Source organism: Brachionichthys hirsutus, chromosome 9, assembly GCF_040956055.1.
Source record: "Brachionichthys hirsutus isolate HB-005 chromosome 9, CSIRO-AGI_Bhir_v1, whole genome shotgun sequence".
In the NCBI taxonomy this organism is placed as follows: domain Eukaryota; kingdom Metazoa; phylum Chordata; class Actinopteri; order Lophiiformes; family Brachionichthyidae; genus Brachionichthys; species Brachionichthys hirsutus.
The window spans coordinates 1,723,714-1,749,699 of NC_090905.1; the positions used below are offsets into that span (position 1 = coordinate 1,723,714).

The 25,986-nt window shown below is 41.0% G+C and overlaps 1 protein-coding gene across 1 annotated transcript in view; it reads right to left on the reverse strand.

The window, feature by feature from the left end:
* Positions 1–8,922: 8,922 nt before the first annotated feature.
* Positions 8,923–25,986, reverse strand: part of LOC137899796 (contactin-associated protein-like 4) — a 50,221-nt gene continuing 33,157 nt past the window's right edge. Inside the window, exons 13-25 of the mRNA XM_068743836.1 lie at positions 24,452–24,571; positions 24,103–24,303; positions 23,023–23,185; positions 21,456–21,583; positions 20,782–20,952; positions 20,056–20,274; positions 16,629–16,868; positions 15,181–15,387; positions 13,787–13,920; positions 12,886–12,973; positions 9,765–9,980; positions 9,275–9,346; positions 8,923–9,122 (exon numbers count right to left, since the gene is read on the reverse strand). Of these exons, the coding sequence (XP_068599937.1) occupies positions 8,923–9,122; positions 9,275–9,346; positions 9,765–9,980; positions 12,886–12,973; positions 13,787–13,920; positions 15,181–15,387; positions 16,629–16,868; positions 20,056–20,274; positions 20,782–20,952; positions 21,456–21,583; positions 23,023–23,185; positions 24,103–24,303; positions 24,452–24,571 (2,159 nt within the window). The remainder of the gene's footprint in view (positions 9,123–9,274; positions 9,347–9,764; positions 9,981–12,885; positions 12,974–13,786; positions 13,921–15,180; positions 15,388–16,628; positions 16,869–20,055; positions 20,275–20,781; positions 20,953–21,455; positions 21,584–23,022; positions 23,186–24,102; positions 24,304–24,451; positions 24,572–25,986) is intronic.

Consider the following 25,986-nt stretch of genomic DNA (forward strand, 5'->3'; position numbering starts at 1 on the left):
GCCTATAGATAAATCTACCAGCATGGCAGATATCTGTCAAAACCGGCTCCAACTTTACGTGCAAACAGGAAAGGTCATCCAAGTTCATATGAAACCACAGCATGATGAATAGTGAATGGTGCTGCATGACACCACCACTTTAAAGACTTGACTAAGTCCTTATGGCAGGTCACAGGGCTCAATGTATAGAAGAGGGGATGGAGTTCTGGATACATGCTACTATACTACATCTTCCCTCTCTATCATACTGGTATCTTTAAAGAATCTATCAGACTCACTGATATCCATGGAAGTCTACAGCTCCTTCTCCTCCAGGAGAAGCATCAGTTCATTCTTTGGAATTAGTTTTGTGGTGTAGCCAAATCAAAGAAAGCCATCGGATCCTGCATTTCACTGATAAAGAAGGAAGTTATGAAGGACATTATTTTAGATTTTCCCTTTTTGTGGCAATGGCAATTTCTGCAAAAACAAATAATTGATTATGGTCAATCAACGGTTGTAGAATAGAATAGAATAGAATAGAAAGCCTTTATTGTCTTTGCATAGTGGCTATGCAAAGAGATTAGGAGCGCTGCTCCGTGTCTTGGCAGTGAATAGATTTGATCAAAAATAATTTTCTTAATTAATAAAATAATGATTGACATACTAATATGCCTATTGTCTATAGATTTTTCACATTTCAGTTTTCTATTCAAAGTAACTTAATAGACAATGTGTGTGTTGTCTATTTAGGTATAAAGACAACTAACCAAAAAAGAGCTGTGCCCTGTGACATCGCCAGTCTGATTGTGTCAGAATGTGTTGCCGTCCATCCGGATGGTTTACATTTCAGAGAACTTCAAAGCAACTTTATCTTTTATCAATCCAATCAGACCAGGAGGTGTGAAATGACACACCCCTTTCTCCCAACTGTGAAGGTAAAACATTTTAAATTAGAAAAGCGCAATTCCATATAAACACACTTGTAAAGTTGTATGGGTCAAACATAATGGCCCATATGCCACAGCAATTTATGACTCCATGATCACAGCATACCAAGGCGGCAGAGCCCGAGATGCTATGAAATATGAAGCAAGACACAGACAAATAGATTGAACAATGTTGTTCATGTCATTACACTAACAGCAGAAGCACTTAGTCCTCTGATCTCTGCGCCTTTAGAGTGTAAATTACCTTCTTTTGAAAACAATGGATTTCGGTTTTTCCAAACAAAACAAGCGAAGAGCGACACCATCTGCTAAAATGGCTTCTGGAAATTCACAACCACATCTGTGATTAGAGCAAGAATTAAATTATCTTTGCAGTTCCCTCGAGTCAGAAAACTAAAGTGGCTTGATGACGATGGACTTCAAACCTCCACTCGTGTAAGATGTGTGGTTAGTTCCACATATTAAGCAGGAATTTTACAAGTCCAGAGATTCCCTGGAGAAGCAGAAGGCCTGTCAAGATGGATATGAAATCCACATGACCACTTTGCCGGTTAAACATTTGGGAGTTTGACTTTAATGTAGGTCCTGAAGGAGACTCGGGAGGCAGCGAGAGATTGATCTGTGAGGCTGCATGGAAGAAAATCAACTCCAATTTAAAATAGAGGGAGAGCATTATGGTAATTTTGAAATCGTGCTTTCCTCATTTACTTCATATCATCATCATCAGAAATCATTTCTGAGTTTGTGTTTCTTTAGTCTAATATAAAAAATGCGTAGCCTCATTTTTAAGATCAGGCAAAAAAAAGCTGGTAGATATGTGTGAAAAGTCACACCATGTCCTCATTATGCAATGCATGTAAATTATTCTATCGATTTACCGGTTGCATATTGACATCCATTTTGCAATGGACAAAAATAAGAGATTCTTTATGCGAGTTGTGCATTATGACCATAATGGTAAAATGATGTGCAGAGCTGTCAAACAAGATAAGATGTCAGCATTCCCTTCATGCTTCCTGAAGGAAAGCTCAACCGGGAATGACAAGTCTGCCAACAGCTTCTCAGCTGAGCAGACCAGCAGACCGCGCTCCATCTCTGACTGATTTAAAGCCGCGATGCCAACGGGTCTGACTGAAATCTGAATCATCGCAAAGAAAAAATGAGGATGCAGCTGTAACGTATTTATGGAAGCAGATGGGAATGTGTGTATGCATGCGAGTGATAAACGGTTCCCGGAAATGCTTTCTGTCCCCCCCCCCCAACCAACCCTGAATTGACACAAATCTTAGTGAGGAGATGGAGGATGAGGAATTCGAATCTTCAAAATGAACTTTACCGGAGCGCTTTGAGGCTGAACGGGACATGACTCCTCTCCTAAAGTGAGGAGAGAGTGCAGAGATAAGAGAAAACCAGCGAGAGGCAGTAAAGGTGAGAGGAGGGCACTTCCCCTTTCCTCCAACTCCTCTGAGTGTTTCCTTGATTCAATTTCCTCCTTGACGGTTGGCTGCAACGGGAAGCAGAAGGGTGTAGCAGTTGAAAAAGCAACACTGATCTGAAAACCATATAAATAAAAAAATACTTGTTTTCTGTTTCTCATTTATGACAAGTCTATTTTTTTCATTTAACAATTTATCTTATGATCTGCTGCAAATGTTATGCAAAGCATCAAATGATCGAAGTAATTCAGCTCTATAATATTCTTATTTTGCACTTTGAAAAGAACCGTGGTGAATAACATGCCAAACGCAAAGACAACTTTCATTTCAAGTTCAAGGCCGAAGCTCAGGGAGCGACCGCAACAATCTGAGCGTCTTTTCCTGCAAAATGAAGCTGATTATTTAGTTATGAGTAAAGAGTGCACAATAATCTGGATTAGGAAATACAACAACACTGAATGAATTAGGTCCAAGGAAGAATTGGGTGATTTGCATCAATGCTAAACCGTGAACAAATATGATTAATAGATTTTCAAATGTTCTTAGGTGTGCACGGATTACCATTGATCCTAATTTGTTTAAATGGATTGCATGTCTGAGTTTAGAGCAGCAACTGTACATTCGACTGTATGCAGATTTTGGTTTACTATAGTTCACAATACCCAGGGTGGCTTCTAAAGGATTCTAAAAAATGGGGCCTGTCTTGGCTTGCTAAAATGTGTCCCTGTGTGTGAGATTTTAAAGCCCCAGAAACTCCTAATCCATCAGCGACTTGACTCCTTGGACCTTCCTCCTGACCTTGGGGCCATAAACAGTATCTGATGCATTGTAGGAGCAGAGACTGAATAATTACATGGTGGAGATGAGGGAATCTGATTCACAGCAGGCTGGATGCAGCGAGCATGGGTTGGAATAAATACTGAATTTTATTATAATCCAAGTCCACCTACTGATCTGTGTGTGTGTGTGGATAATGAGTCTGGAGCAGATCCAAACTCTTATTAAGCACACATGACCTTCATATTTCTACATACATTCAAATGTTTCAAAAACATTTTGTTGATTTTATATGTAAAAAAAAATTCATACAACTGATGCAACTCACGTACAGAGTACTACAGACAACCTGTGCTGAAACACTGAGGGTGTAGAACTTTGAAGGATGCTTTTTTGTATGCAGAATATCAATAAAACATGAGGTTCTGAGTGACTTTGTGTCCAGATCGCTGTAATCTATGGAGCTGGTTTTGCATAATGTTGCTGAAGATCTAATCAGTGTGCAGAAAAGCCTGGTGATTAATGTCTGAGGCTGAGATCAGAGAAGGGGTGAGCACGCGCTGGTCAGGGACATGACACAGAAATATTCCAAATTAAGAGTCCAGTCGCTGCTGCGTCTAAAACCCAAACAGTTCTTCTGATCACAGCCCCATAAGCCAAGTGTGAGACCAAAAGATGTTAAAGAAAAATTAACTTATTATTTATGTCTCATGGATAGACAAAGAAATATTCAGATTCAGATAAAGTCTTGTCTGCTGCTCAGATGCATTTCCAAACAGGACAGTTTTTCCTTCGCCGTCACAGGAATGATTAAGATGGATAGAATCTGACAACAAAAGTCTGTGACGTCGTCTGTAATCAGGTGGGTGGCAACGCTGCCTGTGCTTGCAGCACCGTGATCTCATCAGATCACTAATCAGAGAGAAGGCTGCTCTTAATTATCCAGCCCACCTCCAGAAAATGGGAGCATCAGCAGCTGAGAGTCTTCGCTTTCCTCCGCCCACTGATTGCTGCTGGTTCATCTGTCTGGAGAAGCATTAATCAACTCTCTCCAGTCAGCTGAGAGCTCATTTATTTTTAACCCTTGACACACACCATGAGTGAGCAGTTAAATTCAATTATCATCCCAGTGAGCCGTGGAATTTTAGCCCACGTCTCATTACAAGACAAGCATAAATCCCCTGTTAGGTGATTTTGAGACATGCAAGCATGCACTGATATAAAGTGATTCACAATGACACAAGAGAAGAGGTAAACTCTCAGGGTTGTGTGATGGGCATGGAAATTGAAATGCCGCATTCACCCTCAGGATGTTTGGAGTATCGCATGGAGGAACTTTTAAAACATAAAATCGCTGTAACTGGAGGAGGAATTGAAAAAAACAGAGGGTGACTTTTCTAACTTAAATCCGAAAGCCTCTCTCTGTCTCAAGTCGACAGGATTTAATTTGCAGATGGATTATAAAATGATTAGACAGAGAGTCCATCAGCAGGAGGCTCAGTCAGTCCATTATTAACATTCAAACCATTCCCAACACCATTATTGTGCTCGTCTGTTTGTTTGCGTGCTTATTTATACCGTATTTAAAAAAAAACAAAAAACGAATGGATTCTGCTGGAATTCTGAGGACGTTTTGGCCCCAGGCCGAGGAAGAGTTGATGAGTTTGAGGCGGCTTCTATGCTTCTTTAATTGTTTCTGGAATTAAATGAATTTTTAATTTAAAGTCTGTTTTTGATGACATCTCATAATGATTATAAAACTTTCCATATTGCATGTTTTAAAGATTGGTTAAGTATCTTATTCATAGGAAACAATTAAAAGCAATACATTACTACAGGGAAGGAAGTGATGTTTTATAAAAGTTTTCATTTCAATCAGCAGGATTTTATCTCTGGTTTGGCTCCTTGGTTTAATCTCAGAAGACCTGGAGGAGGCGACTGGGAGGGAGGTTCAGGCTTCTCTGACCCAGACCCTATTAGTGGAAGAATATTTAATTAATTTATTCAAATAATCTTTGCTTTTAATTAAAAATACATGATAAATACAAGGTATTTTTCGCATCCCGAAGTCTAATGAGCAGCAAACATGTGTTTGATCTGTTAATAAAACAAATTTTATCATGTAACACATTGTTTTACAGTGGGATTTGAACCATGCATGAAGCTGTATTTTGCAAACTATGCAAATATTGATCACCAAAACATTCTCTGAGGAGTAATGTGGATTTCATGTCAAATCTCTCAATATATTTTTCATTATGAAGCCCTTTTACGCTTCTGTTTGAGCGGTGGCAGTGCTTATTTGTGATTCACGCAGAGTGCCACTCTGGTTAAGCTCGATTCATGCTGCATCTCCTGTCATTTCACGCTCCATCACATATAGGCGCAGGATTTATGGGTAAATTAATTTGAGGAACTCTATTAATATCATTCTCCTGCAGTCACATGCTACATGTTAACCAGCCATTAGTTACAGCTGTAAAACATTATGATGCATTAAAAGAAATTGGGTGAAGGTCAAAGATCCAGGGATGCACAATATGTCTGAGTCATTTCCCATAATGCTACTGGAGGGACATTTTGAAAATATTGTTTCACAATAATCACCTCCCTAATTTCAGCTGCAATGGTCCCCCTATCAAATCTGTGCTCCCCTTGGTTCCATTGCAGGATAATTAGATGTCTTCTCACACTATACTACATCTTCTCTTCGAGCCTGTGTGTATTTTAAAATGGGAGGCTATAATAACCTCAAGCAGATAATGAGCACATTATAAAATTCTCCGCTTCATTAAAGTCAATCTCAGGTTTCTCTTGAGATTCTGCAGGTTTGCGTATTCTTTTTTTTTCTTCACCAAAATGAAGTCGAACTGACCATTTGGCTCCATTTGAGAAAGCCCAGGGAGAAATAGAATTGAGTTTGAGTGATGGTGACACTAAACTTTACCAAAGTGCTATTTAATATTTAGAACGCATTTGGAGAAGGAGATGCAAAAGAGAAGGCTTCATGTGTCAGCCAAGGAGGAAAAGTGGAAGCAAACGTGTTGATCAATCGGGCATCTTGACATTAATTAGTGCTTTGTCATCTAAATGAGGCGAGACATTTTGTCCTCTTCCTCTGGCGGAGAGGGCGGACAAATGCTGTTATCACATATTGTGAAGTTGTCTGCAGGAACAAGAAGCAACAACAAAAAAAAACATGAAACACTCCAGACAAGATAGACTGTCAGTACAACACTCGATATTAAGCAATAAAGTAGAGCCAGTACCAAACATATATTGTATATTGTTTCCACTATATAAAGTAATGATAGTTCAGAACTCCAATATGTACCTTTTCCCTGGTGGGGGCTTGTCTCTCAGCCCTGCTGCCACTGAAATGCATCTTTTGTATTTCCATGTCCTGCTGGTGTGGAGGTGTAGCCCGAAGACAGCCACCCTGCAGACATCCATCCTGTCCACCTAGTCTGGACACATTCTGCTCGCAAAGAGCGACTCCAGAGAGGGAAAAGCATGAGGGACTGAGGCAGGTTGATGTGTTTACTGCTGAAATAATCGCTCTAAATTCACCGTGTTAGCACTGCTGCAACCAGCAGGTCCACTTTACTCAACACTGATGAACAAGGGTGGGCTCTGTACACTTACCTTGTGCACAAAACAGCATTTAAATATATGCATGACCTGTATATGATGCAGGCACAGCAGACCTTTTGAGCGTTCAGTGCAGTAACACCTGTCCTTGGAATAGGTTTCCCTTCTGTGGTCCCCCTGGGGCTCTGAAGGACATGAATTGTCACCAAGGAAATTCAAATCACTGTTACAAAGACAAAGTTCTGTCCTTGAAAAATGTTGTAATAAATGACCTTATATAAGCTTGACCTTTCTGCAAACATTAGTTGTGAAAACAGGAAGTCAGAGAGGTGCTCAGGGCTCGCTCGTGTTCAATAAATGGGAGTGAACCGAGCTAAAGATAAATGACTTATTGGCCCTTTACTCCTGCAGGAAGAATGCTAAATGTCCCATTGTTTTGAGACTATGATCAAATGATCGGTTCTAACTTCAGCAATTGTGTCTACAATCTCCGCTTTGATGTCATTAACTATTAGTTTGATATTTTCATCTCCTGAATGCTTCAGTGTTAGTTAGTTATTCATCTGTCTATATCTCGCCTCAGCAGACAGGACAATATTAATATCCGTCAATAATGTCATGTATTGCATAAAGAGACCGCCCCCTATGCCAAAGGTTTCTAGAAACAGCAATCTGTGATGTAAATGTATGGTAATTTAATTTCCTCTCGAGATAAAATGCTGCTGTGTGTCCTTAGAATTAATAAAACAATGATGCAGGCATTCATTTCTTATTAATTTTATCATGGTGGCAGGAAAGTGCAGACAGTCCATCAGTTATTTTAGGAGATGGGAGGGTAGGAATGCAAAAAAAAGGGCTTTGACTGCAGCATTGTCCCAATTATCTCTTACATTAAAACCTCCTGTCTTCCAGTCATGATGTCATCCTCTGTATTTCACAATAGATGAATGTTAACAGACCAGCGATACGAAAAAAGTCAAATTAAATCTGGCTTCACACATCCATCGCATCAGCAGGAATTACATGTGTGTTTGATTTGAGGAAACATGAAGGCGATTCAGATCAGCATGGACAGGATCATGCATGTCATTTGTGCTTCTCATAGAGTCATGAACAAAACCCCGTTTGTCACACATGAGTAAACCAACACACGGTTCTGTTCAACTTGGATCTGATCATGTATTTGCTATTTCTGGCGGTGGTCACATTTTCACGACTGCACCTGTGACAATTAGTGCTGCTCTGATTGCTTGCGGCTGACGCAAGCCTTAAAACCTCTCTGAGCTGCTGCTCACTCTTATGTCATTAAAAACTTTTTAAGGATTTGCGAAGACGTAGGCTTTGGTATTTTTTTTAAACATACAGCCACTAAGCCGTTATGCTGGCATTTGCTACCTCAATATTAAAAAGAAAAAAACTACATGCCTCTCCTCGAATGCCACGATCCAAACTATTGCTGAGACAGACGGAGACTTCACAGCGTGGCTTAACTTCACCTTAGGAGTTTTAATGTGTGTCGCTCGCTACAGGAGGTCCAGGCAGAGATTAAAGAAAAATCCCAGTTTTAATGTAAATCTTTTATTTTTTTCCTCATGATATAAGGAAAACATACAGCGAAGGACATAAAAGCTTCCTGACATATGTGGAGTGACTTTAAGTTTGTATACAGCAGGCGTTGAAATTTATGCTCATATGCACCAGATGGACTTTCTGGGATATAGCCGGGTGCGATGTATAAGATGTTAAACAAGCATGTCAGTCCTTAAAATTGTTAAAAATCTGTCTGCCCATATTCTGACAAAATTGCATGGCTGTGACATCACACATTCCACAGGTGGTTCATCGTTCTCATAGAAAGTGCTTTTTTAAAATAAACTGACAGTAATCCCAAACTGGAACAAAGTTGCATGTCGACCACCACATCAATATTTTTTTGTTTCCTCGTATTAAATATATTGAAACATGTCAATATGGCAAAGAAATATAATTGTAATCGCATAAATTACCATTTACATTTTAAAATATTTACACCCTTAACAACAACAGAAAAGACATAAGTTCACAAATTGTTCTTTTTTTCACTCCACATCTTCTTGAGTCACTGGTGCCGGTGAATGAGAGGATCTGGGCTTGTCGCAAAGCTCCAAGCTTTTGATCAATCTCCCCAGTCTGTCCTGTCGGGGCTCCTGCTAAATGAAATATTCTTTTTGGTTTTCACTGGGAGCGCTCTGGGAGTCCACCTGGCTGCTGAACGGGAACTCGTGGCGTTCATCTTCAGGCTGAGCCGCTTTGGCTTCCCGGTTTCGATAGGTCTCTTTCCTGCTGCAGAGGAATCTGGCCATTATTGCCAGCGCAGACACAGTGACGAAGATTGCCACGCCGATGACCCCTGAAAATACAGAAATTATGTTATTCATTAATAATCACAAGAATAACTAGAAAAGCACTCAGAGAGCGCAGACCTCCGCCGAGCAGCTCATTCCCCTCATAAATAGATTTACACCATCCACATGGTGACCATGGATTTATGACTGGCATTACCTCCAATTAGAGCGGAGTCACTCCTGATGGCGTTGATTAAAGGCTGACCTGGATCCACTGATCCGGGTTGGTCTGCAAAGCGAAAAGGCAGCGAAAATACTGTATAAATAGTAAAGACAATGCAGGGAAAAATCGAGCAGAGCGGCAACAACACAGAGAAGCAAGAACATCAAGCAAAGATGAGGAGAGATGAGCAAAAAAAAGACGTAAAGATGAAGAAAATGAGTGGAGGAGATTAGAAGGCAGACACTGCGTGAGAAGCATCAATGTGGGTTGAAAACGTCAACTCAGCCTCAAAGGACTTCACCAAAGGAGTCAGACTCCATCTCATTTGTCGTATTGTCATTACTCTGTCTGCACATCAAGGGCGATGGCTAATTAGCAGCCCTTAGAATAATAAAGGCACACCAGAGAGACGTGGGGAGAGGGTAGGGCTTGTTTATATGTATTTTAGTGTTAGATATAGATATGTTAGATATGTTCTTCATACCTGATAAGGAGTGTGTAGTCTCTGCTGCATAGGGATTGGCTGGGGAGGACAAGCCGCAGCTTGACTGGGCCAACGGGCCGGTGATAACAACAGGGCTGTCAGGTTGCAGCAGCGCGGCTTTCAGAGGACTGACGGAGTTGAAGCGAACGCCTGACAGGCAGCCGGTGAACCCGAGGGAGGCCAGGCCAAGCAGCTCCGCATCCACCTCGTCGGCCTCTGAACGCAGAGATGGAAACAGGGAAGGATGGAAAGGCACGAGGTCAAAGGGCACAGTTGAAAAGCGGAAGTGATAAATAATTATCTGCAATGTCGGAATATAAAAAAAGATATGAGGAAAACCCAGCTGGAAGCCTCAACCCCACTGTCAAATAAAATACTGATAATGGAGAATATTGAGGGGAAAAAACACTTTATGCACAAAGATTTCTGCTCTTAAAGGCAATTAATCAAACATACAATCTTCAGATTTTAACTCATTGAGTGCCAGCCATTTTCAACTCAGCTATATGCTGAGTGCCCCAGTTTTTGCTCATTTTGCCCGATTTTCCAAGCCCCACAGAATATTCATTACTATAACAAACGCTGAATATTCCAAATGAAAGATTAAGGTCTCATCTTGATGATTGGTGCTGAAGCTACTGAAGCTTTCTTTTGTGTGGACTTACACTTCAAACTGAGATATAAAAATAAAATAAATATTTGTTATGTTTGGAATTGACAGACGATATTTGATATTATTCATTTTTTCTCAAGTTCAGATAAAAAATAAAAATTACTTCTGTATAGGTTGATGTAGTGCTCATTTAACTGATGCTGTAACCTTAGAATAGAATAGAAAGCCTTTCTTGTCCTTGCATAGTGGCTACACAATGATTGATTTTATAGTCATTATTGGTGCCTTCATTGTGAATTGATATGCTTGTGCTAGTTATTAAACCTCAGTGTTGTATCCCTGACCTGAAGATCACTGCCCACCAGCTGCTGCTCTTCACCTCCACCTCTGTCTGCCTCACTATTTCACCCTCCTCCTCCCTTCATCATCATTTTCTCTGTCTGTGAGAACCCCTTAGTCTTTCAATCCTTTCCTGGTCCATTAGTCGGGATGATGGATGTCAGCACTCGCAGGGAGTGACGGTATATCAACTTGCCTCTCTGACACTGGTATGACTGACGGAATGCTCTGGCTCTGCAGAGGGAAGGCTGGGTCACACAGATTGGGTCAAAACACATCAATTTATATTTTTCTCATGCTGGTGTACTGTGTAGTCAGTTGAGCTAGTCAATGCTTCACATTGATTTTATAGTCATAACCTAACAGCCAAGCAACGCTGTGACTGGCAAGCTGTCCAGTTTGCACGATCGCCAAACTCCAAGAGGCTAGACAAGATTATAGGGATAGAAAATGCATTAATGCAAGAATGAATGGATGGTTTGCTAAATGACAAGATATTTTATAATCCTTCAATGTCTCCATTGACAGTTGCTACATAATGCAAACAGTCTGTTTCTTCTTTATTCATTATCATCAGCCAGCCAACGATTTGATGGATTTTGCTGTGAAGCAGTTTCTGATTGTTGTAGATGGACGATGTTATCGAATACCAATTCCCTAGGGTGCAAGACTGATTGTGAGACATTTGTGCTGGGTTTTTTTCGGGGGGGGTTGAGAAAACAGTTTATTGTCACAAACAAACAGGACACAGGCTAATTCAAGGATGCTTCAGGAAGCATAATCTAGAATGACTGCAGCCAGCTTTGTCGCCAACATCGTGATGGAATCCTGCAGTAACTGCAGCCTCTTTTCGTAGCTCTGCTGCAGCTCTCTTCAGTCAGGGCTGGACTGGATTTAAACTTACATGTGGTGGCTTTTAGGAGGCCGCTATGGCACATGTCACCTAAACTTTTCTGCCCACAGGACAAGTTGGCAAAGCTTGACTTCATGTCATTCTCCTCCCACTCACCCCTTTCCTGTCTGCCTCTTCCCTACCACTGTCCCATAAATGCAAAAAAAAAAAAAAAAGCCGACATAAATATTTAAAGTCTTCAAATATTTAAGAGTGACAGCTGTACCGACACTGCAACTGGCACACACCTCCTTGTACACGTCACCGCAGAACGGGGCCGTGGCAGAAACCACAAGAACTGTGCATGTTTTCCTTCACATGTTAAAAATAAAGACAGGTAACAATGTAAGAAAGTACAAGAAGCTTTCAGCAAACTACTCCTTTTTAATTGACATAGGTTTGCGTATATAGCTGGTCCTTTTCAGAGAAATCATCCAATATATTTATTTGTACTGTGGTGATGACATGCCACGAAATCTGACATGGAGCTTAACAAAAAGTTGTTAAATACAAATGCAGCTTCAGGCATGTGAATCACACAGTAATAATGGAACTTAAAAAAAAGTTTATTTCTAACCAACGCCTTGTACTTACGCAATTCCAATTGTTTCTATTTGAGAACCTCTTTCCCAATTCATCCCACATGGGGCTTTACCATAGTAAATATTTCCCTTTTCAGAATCTCTCCAAGATTCCTGTGGAGGAGGACAGGAGGGAAGTGAAAATAACATGTTCCGTCAGGCGGACAAGAGCATGAACCATACAATTCTTACTTCCAGTTTTAGTTCGACCCCATCCACAGAGGCTGAGTCTTACTGCAGGGTGCTGACTCCAATCTACTAAATCATTTGTTCCTTTCAATCTCTCCTCATTAGCATACAGAGTGAAGGAACTTTTCTGGAGTTCCTACCATTACAGCTGCCTGAAGCCCCACTGAAGGCTGACATAAAAATGGCATCACTCGCAGCTTTGAAAACAGATCAAAATCTAAAAAACTGTGTCTTACTTCCCTACATGGATCTAAAACGCTCCTCATGGCAATGTCTCCAGTGGTGACGTCTGTCGTTATTTCTAAGGTTGTTCTTATTTTGCATCTCCACAGCATAGTTCTATGTATGATTTTAATTGCCTAACTTTTATTCATTTTCTTAAAAAAAAAATTAAGCGCCACACCTAATGCTCGAATCTAGTCCACTCCAGAAAAAACTGAAATGCATGGGACCAAAATCTCAGTGCTGTTATTCAAATGCAGTGTGCATGATGACAGCCCCACGTACCCTGCACTCTGCCCAAAACGAGTGTCTTGACGTTGTTGAATTCCACATCAGACGTCAAGTTGAAGTCCTCTGTGGGATCCCGGTCAATCTGCAAGATAATGCAGATCACATGTAAAGGCATAGGACATCTTATGTTAAACACACAGACCGCTCAGTTAGACAAATATCTGCAAGGATGCAAATACAGACAAAAAGACTCATCCTCTGGTCTGACCTGAATGTCCAAGCGGGAATCAGCCACTAAGCTGGAGACCAATAGAGCCATAAGCTGCAGGTGTTCACAGTAGCTGGGCATGCTCTGACCAGGTAAATGCATTGAAGTCAAACACTTGTTATAATAAAACAGAGCGGCTGTGACGTATGTTCCAGCCGCAAGCAGAGATTTGGGCTTTGGGGAAAGATTTGTCATTAAGACATCCTGCTGATGATCAACATGAGACTGAAGCAGAGCCACAGAAAATATATCATTGAGAGGTAATCAAATTAGAGACTGATCTGAACTGCTTATGATGAATACTGTCTACTGTAATATCATTTTAGGATGACTGCTCGTTGTCATTAACTGAAACCGGAGTGATCTCAATCTTCTTACTCTGGAGCAGCTCAGGAAATACTTTCATTTATGGGTGCAGGATATTGGTAATCATTATGTCTTTTGCTGCATGTGACTCCAGTTTAGGTTGGATTGTATTAGGAGAAGCTGGAGCGCATGTTTGATGGTATTCAAAACCCTGTATGCATGATTCATTTTGCTGTGGGAGAATACGCAGCAACGTCAGGAGCAAAGCGTCAGCCAGCAGCTTCAATTAAGAATAACATAACGGGCATCAGCACTTCAACTGCTCTTGACATATCTGCTTGACAAATCCAACAACTTGTGAATAAGTTATCAGGCTCTAACCTGAATGGAGACAGCGTCCGCCTGTCTCCTGATTGACACCGTGTGCAGACGCCCGTCAGCCAGGTTTGTGGCGCTGCTCCACAGCACCTCCACGTCTCTGTTGCCGTGCAACTTGTACCGCAATTCCAGCTCGTCTGTGAAGAAAGATTGTCAAAGGGATGCAGTTTACATGCACAGATGAATATGAAAGCATGAAGATCTAATTTGAGAAAAACATCTGTCGCTTCCAATCACACGATTTAGCCGATCTTTGTCATTAAGTAAACATTTAGGCCAAAGTGTGCAGAACCCTTAACATCTTAAGACTCCTTTAGCTCTCCTTCAAAGTAAGGACATTTAATCTGGATATCGGATGATCTAAATTAATATCAGCCGCTGAATTAAGAAGCCACAAACCATTTTATACTGCCAGGATTAGTATAAATTAATTTCCCTTTTGTTTTTGCATAACAATTGAATTAATGAATTCCACAGCATTAAGCCAGTTTGAGAGGATTTCATGCTTTGCCGATGAGAATCTTTCGTTTAATCCAAACACGTACCCTTTCAAAATATATTTTTTTTACTAATTATGACGCACTGTGTTATTTCTTTTATCAAACACAGGGTAATAGGGAGCAACTCCCTTATCATTACAAATCTCTATAATAGGAACACTCTTGCCGAGGGCACGGGGCGTTTGAGGCTCATAGCGAGCGACTGCGCAGCGGCTGAGGCTTCTGTTTCTGCAGCAGCAAAACAGAAAATCTGGTTTTTAAATGCAAAAGACACAGATTCATTAGGATTTAATCAGACACCAATAAGACCGTGGAAACCTGATGGTGACCAGATCGACTATTTAATCCCAGCTTTCTCTGTTGTTCAGAAATCTACAAACGACTCCCACTAACAGGATACTTTACAAGAATGACATAAAATGATGTTCTAGTTGGTTAAAGGATTCAGCATGTTATTGTTTTGCTATCTGGATAACTTGAACTTTATTTCATGATGGCTTAACAATGCACGACTAATTCAGGTTGAGTTACAACACATTGGATATTGGCAAATTCCATTATGCTAAATAGGAATGCTGGAACTGATCCATTGTGAAGTCAGTGGTGAAATATGAACACCATAAATAAGCACAATGGCAAGAACAAAAGGAAAGAACATCCCACTGACAACAGAGTTCTTATTAAACAGTAACTGCTGCAAGTGTTTTCTTTGGCTGTGCATAATAATTAGCCTCCCTGCATGGAGAAGGAAGCAGCAGGGGATGGCAGACTAAACTCACAGGGGGGGAGGAAGAAGTAGAGGAAAGTAGCTGAACTTAAGTAAATGCAACGATAAAGGAGTTGCAGGATTCAATTTGGCCAACCTGGATAAACCAAAATGATTTCCGGTGTTCTCACTGTGTTCATTGATGAGCAGCGCCAGGTATTCCCTGATGAGAGAGTTGATGTAGAGCAGCAGAGCAGGAGTTTGCCTGGTCCTGAAGCTCAGGGAGATGTTTTCTCCTTTCAGGGTCGTATCAGTGAAACTGAAGTTTCTGCTCGGCCCATAGGGCTCTTTGAGGATGTAAGTGACGGACGTAGTCGGCAAAAAGCTGGCTGAGACCTCTGAAAGATGGAAATGGACAGTTTAAGGAGGAGACAGGGGTGGAAGTGGATTTTTAAATGCATATGGCTTTCTCACATATGCTGCAGAGAAATAACAAAATGCATTTACAGTTGAAATAATATCAGCACATCTTAGTCGCAACACAGGATCAACGTAAGCCAATTAGCCATGTGGCATTCAGCTGAACCGAATTTGCATTCCAGGTTGTTTTTTCATTAAACAGAAACCAATTGGTTTTTTAATAAGTTGTTATTTGAAATAACACTATTTTAATCGCACCTTCTCTTTCTTGAGAGTCAAGATCAGCGACGCTCTTATCTGTTGAATACGAAGATCGCACTCGCAGGTGGTGAGCGCTATATCCCCCTGAGAGCACTGAGGTTTGAAGTCATGTTTAGATAAAGATTTGGTGAGAGACAGTTTGAAAGTACTTGGAAAGTGCGAGACTGCAATATCCAGAGAACTTGAGCGTTTACACCAATTTGCTCTTCAAACAAATGGTTGAGGTCATCCTCAATATTCCGTTTCTACAGCGATGCACCTGCAGCCAGAAATGCTACACAACTTAACCCCCCGCAAAACCATTAAGTGTCTGCACTGTAATATTCTGTATATATACAGGTGCTCATAAGTGGATCTCATCAACTTTAGACAAAGCCGTTTCTCTTCTTCCTGCAAAACAAATGGAACTGGCAGCTGGCTGAGGGGGTTATCGATTTCACTATTGCTTTGACAACATAAGTACGCAGAACTGATGTAGTCTGTTCTCTTTTAACAATGTCAAGCGATCCCTTGATTCGTGGTAGACACTAAGCCATGAGGGGTGTAGAGTGTTCTCAAAGACAATCCAAATGCCGGACAGTCTGGACAGATTTGACTCATTAGGACTGAATCAAAGGAGTCTGGAGAGGCTCAGCTGCGGAGAGCAAACAAGACCAACATTCAGGGACAGCCTAGTGTCTGCAGACTGGCGGATCCTCTTCTGAAACGCATCTGATATTCACTTTATGGCTAAACATGTTATTATAATTGTGGCTTTGAACTGGATCCTATCCCAGTAGTCTACGGCGAGAGGCGGGGTGCACCCCCCACATGTTTTTAGCAGTGGGAGGAAGCTGGAGAACCCAGAGAGAACCCACACAGACACAGGGAGAACATAAAAACTCTGACACAGAAAGGCCCAAATCCAAAGGAGTTGAATTTGAACCTGTAACCTTCTTCTTGGTGTGAATATAAGTACCTTCATGACAAAATGATCCTGTGTAGGCTGACGGGACACAGTCGCAGGAGAAACCCCTGTCTCTCTCCAAACAGAGGCCCTGATTCTGGCACAGCGACCCGTAGCTGCTGCAGTGGCCGGGGCATCCAGGCTTGACCCCCGGGGTAATCTTCGCCCTCTCCTCCAGGTCCAGAGTGACGCTGTTCATCTGCAGAGCGCGGATGCATCCGAGAAACCCTTTCTGTCTGGACGCAGTGCCTCCTGTCAAAAAGAGCATGCATTCCACACATTGCACTAGCGCTAGCATTCTCCTTGAGCTGAGATGGATGTTTCGCCACGTAACGTCCATTTTAACATATTTTACAACAAAAGTAAACAGTTATATGAATAAATAAATGCCATCATCTGAAGTTGTAAATTCATTTGTCCATTTTTCCTTCACTGTATACAAGTCGTCACAAGGCCAACGTGTAGAATGACAGATGGGCCACGCGCTCATTCACAGCTATGGCCTATTCAGAATCACCCGTTCACCTATATAGCATGATTTTAAAGTGAGTGGAAAAAGCTGCAGGTAACCCAAAGAAACACAGAATAAGAACAAACTCCACAAAGAAAGGCCCCAGGCATGGATTGGAACGCTTGTGAAATCATTCCCCATTAAAAGTGTCCATTTGAAGGCTTTTTTAGCCTGACTGGCTGAATAATACTTGAGAAGGAAAAAACATTCATCCAAGCAGCAACGCCATTAAATGAGTCATGAGTCAAGCACATTGAACCGATTGCTCCATCAGCTGTAATTAGTTGAGAAGAAAAGTGTTCGACTCAGTGGGGTATAGTGTAGCTTTTCATTAGATGAAAAATCTCACAGCTTTGACAAAAGTGTCTGGAATTGGTTGAAAACTAGCAAAAGTGCTTGAACTCTTCATTTAATTCCGCCTCTCTACGGCTGTACATTGTTATAATCCACAACCACATGGTGCGGCTGCAACACAACAGGCCATGTCTGCTCTGCAGGGTACCGAAGCATCAATGCTGTTTATGTCACTGCAGTGGTTGTTGATTGGCTAATTGCATTGCTGATGAGCCATCTGGTGATGGAAATCTTTCCCTTCCACTATCAGGCAAGACGAAGAATTACATCATGTTTTCACCTGACAATTATCACTGTAATTTACTAATGCAAACTCATGCCGCTCTCTGTGTTCAGATTTGGCAACATTCTGTTTCTCCTAGTGTTCCAAGTTGTCCATTTTATTGTTGTTGTTGTTGTTGTTGCTGTTGCTGTCACAGCTGGGAATTGCATTAGTCTCACAGTATGGGTCTGGAAAAGATTTAAATGTTCAGCGGAGCAGTTTCTCTATCATCATCATAGTTTCTCTAGCTTCCTTCTGAAGCCCAACTTCAAAAAGTTTTTCATTTTCTGATGGTTTATTCAGCAAAAGGTTAATTGTGAAAAAAATAAAAATAAATAAGAGCCCCCCCCCCCCCCCCCCCCCCCCCCGAGACACACCTACTGCTGGAAAATACAGTTAGGTCAGTAAAATCAATCATGTTTAACTGCACTGCAAAACTAGTTTACAATAGTAGGAATAAATATAATGTATTACTTCCATCCTTGGATTCTGTATTCACCCATATATTTTCTACACAATGAACTAAAGCAGGTCATAAACAAACACAACTGTCCACATCAGCAGACAGTTTAATAATGTTCATATAAAAGGGTTATTCCTTTTACTGTGTTTATGCAAAGATGCATGGTGCAGTGTGTGTATATGAAATCAATTCCTTGCAAGGCAATAAATGTTGAACCACAATAACTCTGTCTCATATATTCAGCCACTATTCAGACTATAGAATAGCATGTCTTAAATCATAGAAGGTAAATGTATGTATTCCAAATAGGACACTCCACTCACAGTAATATAGGTGCCTCTGCACTACTCTGAATTATGATGCTTTGGATTAACAATAATAGTTTCTGAAACTGGAGTGTCGCCACCTTCCAAAACAAGAGAGCAGAGACACCCAAATGAATATTGCTTTGTTGTATATCCAATCAAAGACAAACAGCTCTCTCCCACAGCAGTCTATCTCATAATCCCGTCACATTTCCATTCAAATGCACAAATCTCTCTGCACTGCTGGTAAACAACGACCGGGACAGGGCTGTCCACAGAAGTAGCACGACTCACGGCCACCTCTTTCTGCTGAGGGAGTATTATTAGTTCAACCAATCAGCATGGACCTCCATCTCGAAGCATCTCTCCAATCTCATTATTATCTGCTTGTTGATTTTATCCTCAACATGTTTGTTTACAAAAGGAAAACAAATGTATGTGATATTGGCAGGAGAATAACTCATCACAATACAAAATGGGTTTTCTTCCCCTCTAGCGCCGTTCGACAGATAAGATCGAGGGGCTGCACATAATTAAGGACGTTTGTAGATGAGATTAAGTAAGTTTAAACTGAAGAAAAGAACAGCGGGGTCGACACAACAGGTCTGTAAGAGGCCTCAGAGGTTCAAGTAACTCAAAATCTATTCTTTTATTATCAAATAATCATCTTGAGTCAACGGACTTCAGAGTTCCAGCACCTCACTGTCTGAGGGAAGAAGCTCATCCCGAGTCTCTTTGTTTTGGGTCTAATTAGTCTGAGGCGCTGGCCAGAGCGCTGCAGCTCAAAGAGCCCGTTGTTCCGATGAAATCGCATGTTGGTGGGAGGAAACACAAGCAGACACGGGGAAAACGCACAAACTCCACACAGAGAGGAATCGAACCCACTACCTACTGGCTGTGACACACACAGCGCTACCCATGCTGCTCACGGTAAGACTTATCCACATATTATGGGACACCTGCAGCTGCATGGTTTCCTGACTTCCAGCGGTTTTCTCGTTGCGCATGAGAAGACTTTTATCGCTGCATTGCAAAACTTTCCTCCAGTATTAGCTGAAAGACAAAGCGAGCAGAAATGGGAATAAAAGCTAACCAAGATTTCTGACTGGCTTCAACTTCAAGATAAATAAAGCCAAGGAGACAGTAATCGTCGTAAAATATCGTCGTAAAATATATATTTTTCCCAGTAAGACATTGTTGGTGCTTGTGGTGATTTTAGCACGCTTCTCTGCAAGTGCTTGTGTGTTTGTGTATGTGTGTGTGGTTTGTGTCTACGCGTGTTTTGTTAAGAGACACAGTCTGAGATAAGAAAGGATAATATGTGTTAGCAATTATCACCAGCACTCAGCTGCTAATGAGGTGTTCAGACACCATAACTCTCTCCACTGCATGTCTAATTGTAATTCTTAATATGACCTTAAAATAACCCTGACTCATTTTAACATAAAACCAAAATTCTAGAACTTCTAAGCCTTTTAAATGCCCTGACTTTCAGCATTGAAAGGCATTCTGGCAAACACACACACACACACCTCACTCCTCACCTATGAATAGCTGACTGTTGAGCTGCAGATGAACATGCCCATCAACGGGGGCCTCCTGAGTGGCGGCAGGGAAGTCATCAACACGCAGCGAGGCCTCCTTCACGTTCCGCTCGGCTCGAACGCTGTGCCACCTGTCGTCGTTCAACAGCGCATTCGTCTTTACCCGCACCTCCAGGGGCCCATTTCCCACGTCAAAAGAGAAAATGACCTCCGAGGAGGCTGGAGAGGAAGGTCAAAGCATTACATCAGATGAGACACGAGTGCAAAAACATGTAAAAGAGAAATCAACGGGGATGCCTTCTTTCGAGCAGCACGATTCCATTCTTCTGGACAACAAAAGCACATCTCTGAAATGCAGCCCTTGTTAAGTTTCACTGCTAATGACAGGCTGACCCCAGATCGACTTCTTTTCTTTCTTTCTTACCACTCATCTACAGAACTTGCTGGTGAGACAACACGCAGTTCAACTGGAAAATCTTCAGCTCAGTGTTAGTTTATACTAGACTGCATGAGGCAATTCATTGGCCTAAACTGACAAGTGTAAATGTGAAGCTCCACTTATGAATATTTGTCAATTTATAGTCCAACTAATGTATATTTTGTCTCTCCTTGCGTAAGGTGCTGCATTGATTGCAGACGATTCACATCGAAAGGTCACTGTCTACCCAGCATTTAGAAGCAAACTAGAAAAAACGTGTACGATAATATTGTTGAGGTCTCACTTACAGCTGAGTTCGATGCGGATGAAATCTCTGATGCCCAGATTTTCCAGAAAGACCCCAGAGGAAGACGGCGTTTTGAAGAGAAAGGAGATGTCTGCATTCAGCTCTCCATGGAAGGTGGGAAAGTGAAGGTAAGATGTCTCCTTGTTAAAATATGCAGCGTTCCATAAGTTGTCTGGGACACAAACAAAAGGTCTCACTTATTACGTGTTTCAAATCCTTCAATACTTCTGACACAAAAGGATGTTTTACGCTTTCCTATAGGCCAGAGCCAAATCTCATTATGTTGCCTTCGTAATGAAAATGTTGTTGCAAACAAATGAAGCGACTGCTTGGCTAATTAGCAGGGAACAAAGGCGTAACTCCACTTAGGCTATCTCATTTATGGTGATCTCTCGCTCTCAAGGCCTTTATTTTTTCATTAAACTAAAGGCTGAAATTAAGAGGCAATTAAAACAAGGTAAAATATATCACTTGTGTTAGTTTATTACATATCCTATCATTAGAAGTTGCTGCTAAGGAGTACAAAGGGAGTTATAGTTTAGCTGCTTGTCTGCTAATTAGGTACATGTAATTAGCTGTTGCCCGTTGGCTACATGGCTACTGGCAGTTAGACGATGGATACACAGAGCCCTCTGGTTCAACTGAGAAAAATGAAAATGAACATCACAGACTTACTGTCTCCATGGCAACGGAGCGGTCCCACCCTGTAGGCAGCCTCTGACCCAGGCCGCTGGATGTCGCCCAGCACCAGAGACCTCACTGGGAGGGTTTCCTTATGAGTAAGCAGACCTGAGTCATTAGCCCTGCAGGAAGAGGAGGAAGAGGAGGAGGAAGAGCAGGAAGGTGAGGAAAATGGATTTGGAAAAGCAGATGAAAAAGAGGGAAGAGGAGAGACAAAGGAGGAGGTTGAGAAATAGAGAAACAAAAGGATGAATGAGGTGGAAGGCAGGAGGAAGAAAAAGGGTTGAGCAGAAATATAACAAGAAGGAGGTGGTTGAGGAATAAATAAAATGAAGGACAAGGAAGAAAGAGGGTAGGAAGGAGTAATAAAGAGAACATCAAAAGGAGGAGGGAGATGAGTTTATGCAGATGGAAGCCGTGTAAAACACAAGCCAACCTGAGCTCAAGCTGTGTTAGAAGAAATGGGACGTTCTCTATTTGTATGACAAACACTTGATCTCCATTGTTTATATTTTGAGGTTTACTGGCAGACTTATGAGTGACAGGAACTCCAGCTGATGCAACACAACACAACCCACGTTTTGAGCATAGGCCGTGTCATTCATCATACTTTGAATTCAAAAATGAAACTCTGCTGCTGTGACATTTTATCAAAAAAATAAACCCTGGCCTGAAGTTGCACGGTTGAATTCAGTCCGATTACGATGACGGGAGAAAGATGAAGTTTCCTAGATTTGGGCAGGGAGATGATAGATAGAAGGACCTCTGGCAATGCAGATAGAAGTAGGATACAATAAAATGAGTCTCCTGCAGAATTGGTTACAGGAGGTGACCTAAATACAAAATAGCTTACAGGTTGGATAAAATATATTTAATACAGAATTGGAAAGAAAGTGTGAAGGGATGTTAAAATATCTCAAGGTTCATCCTGCATGTCTATTGGCTTATTTCTGTTCAATATGGCAGAATGTGAGTGTAAACATTGAAACATATTATTGGTTTATTTTGAGCTCATAAAATGATTTCAGTGAATTATGTCACTGAAGCCACCCAGTTTCATGTCTGGTCATTAGACATTCAAATATATTGCAGTTTCATGATGATGTTGTAATGTAGCATCAAATCACAATTTTAATCAGTTATTTTAGCAAACCCTAACCCTAACCCTAACCCCAAACATTTGCAGAACATAACACAGCATGCAGCAGAGGCAGCTGATGGTGGTGAAAAGTGTCTCCATAAATCAAATCTCATTGTTTGGCTGGAGAAAGTCTGGGATCACCAAACTCAAAGGGTAGCATGGTCAAGTAACCATGTCTGTACCAAATGTAGTGCCTATGGGATCAATAAGGTAATTCATCTGGGCACCATCAAAGCCTGTCTCCTCAGAAAGACCATGAAATGTGAACTCTGTGGTAAAATAAAGTCAGGATAACAGTGAAAAGCAACAGGATTCATGGCGTAGATGTATTTAGAATGGATTGTGGCGAACTGTGTAATTCTTAACAGTTGATGTGGATTTTGAACGAAAGGACAGAGGGACCATGAGGAAGTAAACTACCTTTGGTCGTAGTCAGCATCACAGTTGCAGTAGTACTTTGGATCCAGACAGTTGTCCTGCAGACCACAGGCGCACTGCCCACTCGCGGGTTGGGCACCCCCCCAGTACGTCTGGGCCTGACCCGGACCCGAAACCCCCACCCACCAGCTGTACGGAGCACCCTCTGAAACACACATGCAAAAATCACACCATTAAAAACTGTCTGCGTTGCCACGATTAAAAGATTCTGCAAAACAGAAATTAATCTCACATGAATAAAACAAAGACATTAGACATAATCCCACAGCGGGTGGGAATGTTTCTCACAGTGCTGCTCTCATTAGAAGACATTGGGTCAATGTATCTGTTCAAACCAGACTTTCAATCAATCAATCATGGGACCTTGGCGGGTCTTCCTGTGTTGTTCTGACCCTTTTTGAATTGGTCTTCTCCAATCGTCTAATAATTGCCATCTTTTCAGGGTTTCAACACAGACATACCCTGTTCTGTCTCCACTTCACAGGCTTGAGTGTGCATCACTGCTGCTTTTCCGTCTCGTTCATGGCCACCCATGGAATCAAAACACCTCTCTCTGTCTCACAAGCATTCTCATAAGTAGGCTTTGGAGTGTACAGAGCGAAGCTTCAAAGGCAAACACGAGATGCCCACTCTTTCTGCAGTGCAAATTGAAACTGAATTTTTCTCTCTTCTCCTAGAGTGAAGGCAAGAAGACATAATCTTTGTGGTAAAAAAAAATCAAATAAATACAATAAAGACCAAATGTGCATGTTTGTCGAAAGGAAATAAACAAAGCTTTGGTTTAAATTAACTTCCAGCTGCAGTAGAGTAAGGAGGAGAAAATACAAAGTAATTGATGCTTTAATTACATAGTAAATTGACTAAATGTGCAGCACACACCATTCCTCTTTTGTTCCAGGTATAGATCTCTAAGATGCAGAAAAGCTTACTTTGCAAATTGCATTTCTGCAGCTATTTAACAACATCACGCAAATACACCATTTACCTTCGTGTCAAACACAATCAAACACACACACACACTGCTTAGACACAAAACACAAAATCACTGAGCTCAAGCCTTGCCTTTGGCGTTGAGGAGGCGGGACTTCCTACAGTAATAGGACAACTCCTGCTCACAGTGCTCTGATTGGCTGATGATGGCTGCTAGCTGCTCGGCTCCAGAAGCATAGTCAAAGTTGATTGAATGTTGGTTTGCGTCAGGGGACCAAGAAGCCACGGTCAGTTCTGTGTTGTTGTGCTGGATCACCATCCACGCCGTTTCCTCTGAGAGCAGAGACAACAGCAAATAAAGAGAGGGAATTATTAAGTGTTAAATTTAATGTTGACACAATCGTGATTTTAAAATTCAAATCGAGCTGTGTAATATATTGAAGGCTGTACGACCACGTTTGTGTAGACGTGCATGTGCTACCTGTCATGTTACAGTAGATGAGCTGCGCTCTGATTGGTCCACTCCCATCCACATCTATGGAATAATGTCCTGACGTGTTGCCTTTGTATTTGTACGCCTCACACGATTGTTCATATATCGCTATGAAAGACAACGTAATGAAGGGACGTCAACAACAATAATAACACAACACACAATGTACCGCATTGAAACTAACATTTTCTGTGTACTAATGGTCACTGGTCAAGGACCAGTTCAGCAACTGAAACAAATAAAAACCAAGCATTCTCTGAGGATTTTTTTTTCTTTCATTATTGTCAACGATTTTGTCATTCGTTGGCAGAAAAGGCTGAATGTGAACAGCTTTGTATCTGCCTGACAAAGCAGCCCTCTAACATTGTATTACTGCATCGGATAAATGGAAACACACACAAACAAAGAGATTAGCAAAACAGGGAGGATTATGTTCCCCACCAACAACAAAGGTCCAAACAGATTCGCTCAAATATTCACTTTATCCAAAATTGATGGCTCTCACACAGATGTTTGTTGTCCCCCCCTGATCATTTGTTTGTTGAATGTTTGGTTTATGAGCAGGATTATGCATAAACATAATTATAAGCCAATCACCATTTAAATTATATTTGCTTAATTTTCCAAAAACTAATACTGCTCATACTTTTCATGCGGTTCATAACTCCACCATGAGCTCCAATGGATCGGGACTACTTTGACAAGCTAGACGATTGGAGTTAGGCACATATGTGATATAAATATAGACACAGATTTAAAATCAAGAAAGAAAATAGAAAAGACCAGGGAGTGAGCTGACTGCAGTTGTCAAAAATAAACCTCTTTAAAGACTTTAAAATTAAACAAAAGTCTAATTTATTCATCATAATGAAGTACCAACAATCTGTTTAGTCGATTCCCAATTGAACACGGCTAATTAAAGTTTGAATACAATAGTGGGGGGAAAAGTGTCAGGGGGGCTTTGGGTCTGAATGTTATTAAATCAGATGCAATGAGAACATGTGTGGAATACTGCATTAATCTCACTCGCTATTAATCAAATGCTTAATTTGCAGTTTCTCAGATGCTAATCCAGCCAAGCATCAAATGTTTTACCAAGAGACAATATGGACAAAATGAAGTTGTGTGCATTATCGTGTTCTGATATTCAAGACACAACTAATTAAACCTGAAATTTCTATTATCGCAAAAATAGAAATCTCAGTCTAATTATTTCAAACATCGGAATGGACAGAGATGTTCTCAACTTTTGTCTCGTAAGAAAAACATAATCAAAAGCTCATAAAAGGAATATTTTATTACGATGGGGTTTTAATGAATGGCAATTTAGTCAGTAAAATGTTTTTTTTTTTTAATGTAACTATAATTTTACCTTCTCATTAGAAGTGCAATATTGCTTTTTTTTTTTCAAATTATTTGTTTTGAACACTTTTTCCTTTTTATGTAAATTAGAAAATACTTTAAAGAGGAACAAAAGGAGAGATTTAGAGAGCCTCTGCATACAATTGCATATATTTTATGCA